Here is a 10,455-nt window from a genome sequence, read left to right as displayed (position 1 = left end):
CCCGATGATGAAGGACTGAAGGGCCAAGCAAGGTTTAACAGAGCCACACACGACACTAGTTCGGAAGAGATTTGCCTTCTGTGTCAGAAACAGCGTGGCCAGCAGGACCGGAGAAGTGATTGTCTCCCTGAAGTCGGCACTGGTAAGGCTGTACCTTGAATCCCCTTTTAATTTCTGGGGCCCTCAATTCAGGAAGGACACTGAGGTGCTAGAGTGTGTCCAGAGAAGGGTAATGGAGCTGGGGAAGGGTCTGGAGCTCAAGTCTTATGAGGACCGGCTGAGAGAACTGGAGAAAAGGAGGCTCAGGGGAGACCTTATTGCTCTCTGAAGCTGCCTGAATGGAAGGTGTAGAGAGGTGCGGATCGTCCTCTTTTCCCTGGCAAATAGTGACAGGACAGGAGGAGACGGCCTCAGGTTGCGCCAGGGGAGGTTTAGATTGAGTATTAGGAAGAACCTCTTCACAGAAAGGGTGATTAGACACTGGAATGAGTTCCCTGAGGAGCTGGTGGAGTCACCACCCCTGGAACCATTCAAGGAAAGCCTGGACGCGACAACTCAGCGCCGCGGTGCAGCTGCCGTGTTTGGAGCTCGATCGCAGGTTGGCTCCATGACCCCGGAGGCACCTTTTCCACCCCCGGCCGGCGCTGCCCGGCGGGAGGCGGGCGAAGGGCTCGGCCCCAGTCCCGCCTCAGGGGCGGCTCCGCGGGGCGGGCGGGCCGCGCCCCCACAGCCCCGCCCGGCCCGGCCCGGCCCTGCGCGGGCACCATGCGGGGAGCGGCATGAGCTCCGAGCCGCCGCCAGCCCCGGCCCGGCAGGCGGAGGAGGACGAGGAGGAGCCGCCGCCGCCGCCGCCATCGTCGTCGTCGTCGTCGTGGTGGGAGGGCGGCGGCGGCGGCGCCAGGTGGGGCGGCTGCATCATGCTGGTGAAGAGGGTCGGCCTGAAGGCAGGCGGTGGCGGCGCGGTGAGTGCGGGCTGGGGCCGGGGGCTCCTTGGGCTTCTTGCGGGCCCTGCCGGCCCTGCGGCGGCGGTGCGGGCCGGGCCGGGCCGGGCGGGCAGCGGGGATCGGCGCCCGCCTCGCCCGTGAGGGGCCGGCTGCCCTCCTGGTTATCCCCTGGTTATCCCCTGGTTATCCCCTGGTTACCCCCTGGTTACCCCCTGGTTACTCGCAGGTGACCCCTGGCTCCCCCCGGCTGAGCCCCGCAGCGCCCTCCCGGAGGGCTCTGTGCCAGCCCGGCCCGGCCCTGCCCGTCCCCCCGCCCCCGCTGCGTTCCTTACGAGGCTTGTCCCCCAGCAGCCGCACCTGCCAGCAGGTGGCCGTAAATAAGGTTTTTTTTCTTCCAAGATAAGCGATGCCGGGGTGGTGGGAAGGTAAAGCTTAAGTTTTCCTCTGGAGTTGTAGGAGGTGCCCCTTTGTGAACTGAAGTACTGCAGCTTTCGTGACTTACTGCGCTTTCAGTTTCGTCTCTCCGCACTAAGCACTAAAATGCCTTTGTGCAGATGACGGAAGCTGGAGATGAGCGATCTGTGCACTCGCCTGAAAGTGTCTCTGAGGAAAATTGCGTTTGTAAGCGTGGCAGCGGTGCGTGATTTCTTCCCAGCAGAAACGAATTTCTGGTGGCTTAAGCCTGTCCCTCCACACGTGTGTGCTCGCATGGTGCCCTGAAACCAGAGATGACACTTCCTGCAGTGAGTGGGGACGGGTGGCTTGTTTCAGGCAGGATGGCCCTGGCTGAGGTGATACAACCCATCCTGTTTTGTTGGCAGTGAGGCCGGAACTTAAGATGGGGCAGAAGAACCCAGACGAAGACACAAAGTAACAAAGCAGATGATCCTGTCATTGACAGTTTTTGAAGGCAGTGCCTTGCCGTGCTGCATCTCTTTCGGCAAGTTGAATGAAATCACACGGTGTTTTTTTAGCAGCGTGACTTGCTATCTAGTAATAACTTTTTTTAGAGTATATATTCACGTTCGTGTGTTCCTGAATGATTTAATATTCGTTTACTCACAAAATAAAGCACGCTGAAAGCACTGCATATGCCAAAAGTTATAAAACAATGTAAAGTTTGTGTCAGGGAGCCAGTGTCTGCTCTGTGTGTTACCTGCCCTCCGAGAGAGGATAGTGTGCTGTTTTTTGTGAATGTGAGCAAGTATGTTTAGGTGAGCATTAACAGTGTAGCATTAACATGATCACGGCTAGAGCCATCAGTTTGACACCATCAGTTTGACACATGTACGCCTTTGTACATTACTCGTGTTTGATGAAGATGTTAAGGTACTTTTAATACATGAATAAACCAGAAGGGATGTTAAAAAAAAAAAAAGTTATTCTATGGAATTCGTTAGTCAAGTAATTAATTTTTCTGTAAGTTAATTCCAAAATGACTGTTTCACCCATCATTTCTGTGTTCTAGTCTTTCAGTGGTTGTGTCTTTCAAAAATCAGATTTGACTCCTTCAAGAAGTGCACCTGATGTCTGCTGTGTGGTATATTGGCTGTTCCAGGTTTGTGTACAGCAGCTCCCATTAAGGACTCTAGTGTGTATAAGATGCAGTAACCCCATCTGAAGTCAGACTAGAAAAATGACTCTAGAAGAGTCTAGGAGAGTTAATGTTTTAATTAAGAAATACAAGCTTTTTTGTCAGCTCAGATGATGTGGTGAAAGAAATCGAGGATGATCCTAGTATATAGAAGAAAACCAGTTACATTTATTTAAGCATGAACAGAGAATAGGAAATGGAAGGCAGAGGTAGGAAAATTTTAAAAAGTATCAAAGGACTTTGATTTCTTTCTCTAACTTTGAGAAAGCTCAAATGGAAATTGAATCCATAACTGACAAAAGTGCTAACCTGTTCTTTTATTAATGGATAGAATGTTTATTACAGTTGGATTAAATGTTAAAAGAATGCTTTTGAGTACTTAAAATACATTCTTCTATCAGTTTGAAAACTTAGCTTCTAAATTATATAAATTCTTGCTTTTATAAAATGATGACAGATTTTGATTCCTGGGTTTATTTTTTGCCCCCCCTCCCTCATTGTTGTGCGCTTAGAGGACTTTGTGTTCCTGTGAAGCATCTGCTAAAAGAGAGAAAGGCTTAGGGCTCTAGCCTTATCTTTTGTACATTGGTGTAGCAGTGGTGCAATTATACTTACATCATCTTCGGGTCTGCATCTCAGTTCCTGACTGAACAGTCTGTTTCCTGCTCTGTTGCTGCGGTTCCTACACCTCCCTGTGATTTTCATGTGGCTGTCACATTGCTAGAACTCTCTCTGCTTAGACTTCATTGAAAGAACTTATTCACACTAAAATATGAGGGGCTGGACCATGGCTTTAGATGTAGTTGCAGAGATCTGTTTGATATCAGTGGGAGTGCATCCCTGACGTCTGAAAGGGGAAGCTTGCCGTTTGGTCTGCTGCTAAACAAGTAAATACAGAAGTGAAATTTCTGTGAGCTGCATCTTTGGTCTTTGAAGAATGTCTTAATTTTTTTATTTTCGTTTTTACTCTTTTGTCACATCAGATCGGTAGGACAAAGAGGAGGAGTATGACCACGTCTGTCAGGCTGTGCAAGGCTTTCTCCTTTTACCCCTCCAGCCAGGGCACAACAAGCTTCTGGTTTTTGATTTATCTGTAACTAAGTTTACCCTGTTGAATGCATTGGCTTCACTGAATCAAAGAACTATAATATAAATGCTGAACAAATGACTTTTTATGAATTGAGTTACTAGTATGTAAAACTAGAAAAATGATAGAATGTTTAAGTAAGTTCCAGTGGAATTAAATCAGTTTTCATTGGCTGTATTACCATGATTTCAGTGAGCTTCAGAAATTGAAATAAATGATGCCGTGGGACATTTTGTTACTGGTTATGCAATCCTGTTAACATCCAAATTATGAACACCAGTAGTATAAAACTTAGCGTGACATTGACAATATTCATCCCACACACTTCCTTTCTATGCACCCTATTGTCGGTAAAATAATGCCACACTAAGGAAGCTTTGCAACAAAATACAGTGCCGTACTGTCTAAATCAAGTGCTTCTATGGGAGAAGTCCCCAAATGGGATATCAGAGAAGTCACACCCGTGTACCTCTTTGGGAATTAATCACATGTTAGTTTAATGTTCTTGTGCACTATAAAATGCCCCAGCTATTGTGAAGCCCAAGACCTTTATGTTTTTTAGAAACATAATGAAAGCATTCTGAACTGTACATGTTGGAAGTACGTCAGCCTTTGTTATTTAAGCTATTTTACTCAGCTATAAGTTACAGGTTCTCACCCTTACTGCTAGCATTTTTCTTTTTGATATTTCATAAAAAATACAGTACAGTGAAACTGAGGCAGCATAATTTAATGTTACGAGACTTTTCTGAAACAGCTCTGAGTTCACTAAGCTGGTTTCTTAAATTTCTCGCTTGTAGGATTTAATTGGACTGCTAGTAGTAAACACATTGTTCAGTTGTCAGTTTGGGTATTAAGTCCCACACAAGTTATTTTTCATGTTAAATCTGAATAATTAGAGATGAACAGTGTTACCTTCTCAAGGTTGCCAATGTAATTCCAAATCTTCCCATCATGTCAAATTGACGCTGAGTCTGAACTGTTGCAGGAGTGATTAGCTGCTGTCTTTGAAAACAAACCACTCTGGCTTATATTTATACTGAGAGGACAGTTTTGCTGTTATGAGTCTACTGTTACTGATCCTCGAAGTTCTGTGAGTGTGGAAGTTTTTATGTTCAGAAGTACACTAGGCTAGAGCAACAGAAGCTTTGTATGACCATGACTTGTAATTTAGTACTGGAGATCCAACCCTTCCCACTGCACAATGAGCTTGAGTAATTATCTGCCCCACAGAGAAGCATGTGAATTAACTAAGCAGTGGGTGCTTTTTAGAGGAATTCTCAGTGTCATACGTGTTTCTATATTTTAGGAAGAAAACTTCAGTAATAGATAAATCAGCTTGTTATTTGGTGTAGCATAATATGCTGGTTATATGTCATTTCTGTAAGAAGTAGTTTAATTAGGCAATTACTACTGTCTAAAGCTGAGCTTTCAGAATGTGGCAGGGTGTATGGCAATTGGTTGGTTGGTTGGTCTTCCTCCCTCAGTGACCTCAGCTGTGAAGACAATCAGAAATGGTGTTCATGTTTTATGTGCCTTAGAAGATTCCTGCTTCATAAGCTTATCAAGCCTAAACTTAAATAGGAATGTATTCCCAGGAGGAAACATAAGACGTTTTAGACACCAAGTGTAAATTATGTGAAGTGCCACTTATTTTCTTGTATCTTTGTATTAGAAGGCAGTGACAATTGTTTTACCACACCCTTCATGACACTCCCAGTTCAATGAATCCCAGTTGTATCTGCAGCTATTCTGACTGCAGCTTGGAGGAAGCTGCTTTGGCATTCCTCTATACCTTTGGCAGTGTCCTTTTTCTTTCTGTAGGCCTCCTGTACTTCTGTAAAATAGACATTCAGTAATGTGTATTGCTTAGAACTTCTGAACAAAACAAGCAGTTGTGGGATAAGAGGAGGATCTTTTTGTAGATCTGATAAAAATTGTTAGAACACAAGAAGTAGAGGGTTAGCAAGGCAGGCACATCATGCGTTTATGCAGTAACAGAGTGATAATCTTTTCCTGTCAGGATATATATTTGAATACACTTTAGTAAACCACTGCTGAATGTAAATGTAGTAAACCACTTGTCTTTCATTGACTTGTTTTCTCCGGGATCACATTCCTACATAGTAGTCATCCTATATGTGGAAATAAAAAAATGTTTTTTCATGCTTGGATTGGTTAAATTCAGCTACATTAATTTCAATCTGCCATTGACTTTTGTTTTTCTTCACCACTGCCTTATAACTTTTCCAGTGTGAGTTGTGTTTTGTCATCAGTGAACTTTATCACTTTGCTTTTACCCCTTTTTTCAGCTCAGTTATGAATGTACTGAACTACATAGCTGCTAGGACAGAGCACTGGGACTGGTCTGGTAACTCCCTTTGTTTTTTGTTTATGTATTTTCCTTTTAATTCCTGTGAAGAGTTTGCTTGCTTTAAGAGCCTTTGGTGAGCATCTTTGAGTATGTTCACTGAATTTCCAGAAAACTTATTAATGTGATCTCCCTTATCTATACATGTTTGTCTGAGAACTCCAGGATCTTTTTAAGGCACAGCTTCTCTTTACAAAATCTGTAGAGACTTTTCCTCTTTGAACGAATTGTGGCTCTGATACTCCCAACCTGTGTAATATGATTTAGCTTTTTCTTGAGAGAACACATCACGATCTTACAATCCAGAGAGAGATCTGCTGAAGGTATTTCTTTTGCAAGTGAAATACAAGTTTGGACAATGTATAACGTGAACTAGTTGTGATTTATATTGCAGTTCACAAGGCATGTCTAAAATGCTGTACTGGTTTGGAAAGTGCTTTCATTTGTGCTCTGTGGGTTTTTTTTTTCTACTGAATTTTTGCCAGTTTTGACAAATGGAGCATTTGTGGGAAACAGTTGGAATTAATGTTGATCCAAAATACTTCTGTTTGAAAATTAAAGAGAATAAGACACTAGCAAGAGATAAACATGCAGTATCCCTAGAAAGCTACCTGGCTAATATGTGTGGACAAAAAGAGAATCTGTAATGTAGTAGGATGGATTGGAGCATACTATTTGTGCAAGAATAAGCTCAAATGATTAAATAGTCATGTAGAGAGACCTACCAGGAAAAGTTTGCATTTGAAATGGTTGAATTTTGGGGGGAAACTAACAAAATATTGGAAAGTGAATGCACTTTATAATTTGGCGTGATCTTCAAGATATGAATGATTCATACATGAAAGCATGTTTCTCAAGATGTTTTTCTGATTCTGTTAGTTCAGTTCTTTGTTTTCTTGAAAACATGAGAGTTGACATAGTGGACTGCAGTGCAGGTGGTAGTGTGAAAAATAAGCACTTGTACCAGTTAATTTTTGTGGGGGGGGAAATGTTTCTGTAGGCACTTTTTAAAAAAGAGAAAGTAAGAAAATTTGTTATCCTAATGCATATGTTATAGAAGGACAGTAAGTGCTGTTTGCAAAGTGTGTCTGTGCTGGAAGTAAATTAGCAGCTAGCAGGCTCTCATAGGAGACCCCATTTCCTGGTGGGAAAGAATTTCCAGAGGATGGTGTGATGGGGGGGAGAAAGGCAAGTTCCTGTGGTTTGTCAATTCAGAAGTTCAGCTTGAGTTTGGTTTTTATCTGCTTGAGAGCTAATAGGATTATTTGACTGTAAAGGTACTTTAGGGAGATCCCTTCCCCTTCAGGACAGGATCAGCTGTGAGGCCTGGGCAGGTTTCCTGGGGCTTTTCCAGGTGAATATTGAAACAAACCCTTCCAGGATGGAGACCTTGCGTCCAGCTTAGTGGGCAGCAGGCTCTGCTGCTTCGCCCTCATGGAAGCAAAAAAGCATGCTGTATTTATCCAGTTGAATCTTTTGCTTAATTTGCATGGCAAGACTATATGACCTTCATCAAAATATGAAAAGTTTGAAAAGGTGCTCTGGAGGACTTCGGGATTTTAACAGTGAGAAGTGATTTTTTTTTCTGAAATAAGCACATTTCCTAAGAGACACAAACATTTAAGCACGTTTGAAATTGATGTTCTTGTTCTTTTGCAGCCATTCTAACAATTTTAATAATTAAATTACAGATTTAAATCAACAGATAAATAGTTACCTAAAAATGTGTGAATAAATGAATACTGTCAATTCTAGCTTTGCTCTGGAGATCTGGGACTGACTGTAATATTGCATGTTGGCCTTGAGTGTTTTAGGATGAATTGTACTAGCTGTTCTTCAGAATGTCTAAGACAAGGTATTCTTACTGATACCTCCCCCCTCCTATTAGCAGTTCTTGCCAGCTGGATTTTTGATTCTGACATTGTCTCATGGATTTATTAATGTTCAACAGCTGTTGAACAGCTTTGAAAAAAAAATAATTGTATTGCCTCCCAGTAGTATCCATGTTACCTTCAAATTAACTTTTGGGTTTATTCTGACTCAATAACGGCAGAACTAAAAATGAGTTCTTTTTAGAATTGGATAGTGAAAAGAGGCATAGAAGGAGCAAAAGTGTAAAACTGGAGAAACAGCAGGTGTTTTGTTAGAATTTTTAGGACTTCAGATTTTATAATGATGGTCTTAAACTTGTATTGTTAAGCATTTGAGATTAAGTAATGTTCTGCTCATTATTGATTATGCAATTATAAAAGCTTGACAAACAGCTGCACTCGAAAGCAATTATAATGTTCATACATAGTTTCTCTGCCCACACACTGGTCTGTCATGTGGAGATGATCCATGTGCATTCCCAATACAGCCATTTGCACAAGGGTTTTTTAATTAATCTAGGTGTTTAAGACACTGTAAAGAAAACTGCAAATCATCAACTGCAGTCTGTGTGAATCATAGATTGGTAGCTATTAGTATATTTGACATAGAATGCTTGTCTTAATTTTGATAGGTGCATGTTTCTTTCAGGATTTAAATTCTACTTTTCCAGGTCACGTCTTGAATCCAAAAAGTGATTTCTGTTTTTTTTTTTTTTTGTTTAGTAGTTCAATGCAGCTGACTGTAAGCTGCATTATGCTGCAGAAATGACTTGCAGACTATTCTGATCTCCAGGAAAGATTCACGGAGGCTCAGAGCTACAAAAATAGTTTTTAAAATGACTTCTGAGTTAGAAACATGCACGCAGTATGTGTGTACATCATCTTTCTATTAAATCAGATCCAATGTGCATGTTATAACATTATTAAAAAATCCACAAACAGACCAAAACTTTATTTTTTAGTAGCCTTAAAAATGTTTGCTGAATACAGAGCAGATGTCCAACATCATGCTTAGTGATATAAGGGTGTGAGAGAAGTAGAGGCAGGAGAAAGTCCAGGGAGTCCCTTACCCACTCCATACTATAAATTTTGCTTTTTCCAGAGGAAACCATTGTGGAAGGGATATTCAGACTTCAGTGTAATCAGTGTTAAGTGCTAGTCTGGCTGACATACATATTGTCAGAAAAATACTCTTAAAATTGTTATCCTGTTACGTTATATAGAAGTACTTGCAGACTTCTTATATAAGGAAGAATTTTTTACTGCCATAATCTTTGGAATCTTTGTTATTTAGAGATTTAAAATTGCATGGTAATCTATGAAGAAATGTTAATAATGCTTGAAAGTTATTAGACTCCCAGAGATAATCTTTTATGCATGATATTATATTGTTTTCCAGAAGAAAAAAAAGTCTTTTCTTCAAATCCTCACAGTTTGAAGCAAGCTGCAATGTAAAAATTAAATTGAATCATATGAGGTAGGATACACTACTGTTACAGGTTTTGATAAATTCTGATAGATCTAAAAATTATTAGAGGTCTAGGCATTTAGACTGTTTAGGCTATAGGGATTTCTTTACATTTTTTTGCTATAATCTGCTAACTTAAAGGAATCTTGTAATACAAGCATTTTCTAAACCTGTAATTTCTACCAATTTGGATAAACTTTACTGAGTAGGGGAGAAATTCCAAAGGTGTCTCTGCTCCTCCTTCACCATAGACCATCTTGACTTTTTTTGAGGTTCAATGGAAGACCCTGAGTTTCATGCTCTCCCTACTCTCCACGTGCTGAAGTGAGAGTCTGGTTGATACTGTTCACTGGATGATGTCTCTTCAACTTAATCCTGAATTGTTATGTTGCACAACAAAAGACATGTTATTTTATATTTTGAGTAAACCTCAGGTATCTCTGGGAGTACTAGCTGAGAATCCTGTACTGCTCCTTTCTAAGAATTGCCAAATCCTCTTGGAGTGTAATGGCTTTGGAATAGCTGGAAACACTGAAAAACAATCTTTTGTGGCACAGGTGTTAGGGGAAAGAGAGAGTAATTTCAGAACACAAAACCTGTGTAAAACAGCTACTCTGGCAATGGGAAGGTATAAATGAAACAATCATAGAATGCTTTGGGTTGGAAGGGACCTTAAGGATCATTTAGTTCCAACCCCTCCACAATGGGCAGAGATTCCACACACTAGATAGGTTGCTCAGGGCCTCGTCCAACCTGACTTTGAACACTTCTGTGGGCAGCCTGTTCAGTGCCTCGTTACTCTTTGAGTAAAGAATTTCTGCCCAACACCTAGTCTCAGTCTCTCCTCCTTTGCTTTAAAATTGTTTGCCCTTGCCCTATCACTTTTTGCCTGTGTAAAAAGTCACTCTCCCTTTATAAGACCCCTTCAGGTAGTGAAAGGCCACAATGAGGTCTCCCCAGAGCCTTCTCTTCTCTTCCTGGAGGCTGAACAACCTCAGCTCTTTCAGCCTGTCATTGTAGGAGAGGTGCTCCTCATATTTGTGTCCCTCCTCTGGACCCACTTCAACAGGTCCATGTGTGTTCTGTGCTGAGGACCCCAGACCTGGACACAGTGCCCCAG

General features: G+C 41.8%; 1 protein-coding gene across 1 annotated transcript in view; it reads left to right on the top strand.

Annotated features, from left to right (window-relative positions):
• The first annotated feature begins 724 nt into the window (after positions 1-724).
• The window catches only part of MFSD14B (major facilitator superfamily domain containing 14B), a 28,969-nt gene continuing 19,238 nt past the window's right edge, over positions 725-10,455 (top strand). The window contains exon 1 of the mRNA XM_051777367.1: positions 725-962. Within this exon, the coding sequence (XP_051633327.1) occupies positions 780-962 (183 nt within the window). The 5' untranslated portion in view covers positions 725-779. The remainder of the gene's footprint in view (positions 963-10,455) is intronic.

This window comes from Manacus candei, unplaced genomic scaffold (genome assembly GCF_025592945.1).
Source record: "Manacus candei isolate 608988 ecotype Guabito, Panama unplaced genomic scaffold, ASM2559294v1 h1tg000010l, whole genome shotgun sequence".
NCBI classification, from domain to species: domain Eukaryota; kingdom Metazoa; phylum Chordata; class Aves; order Passeriformes; family Pipridae; genus Manacus; species Manacus candei.
The sequence above is the reverse complement of the archived record's forward strand: the minus strand, read 5'-3'. Positions and strand labels throughout refer to the sequence as shown.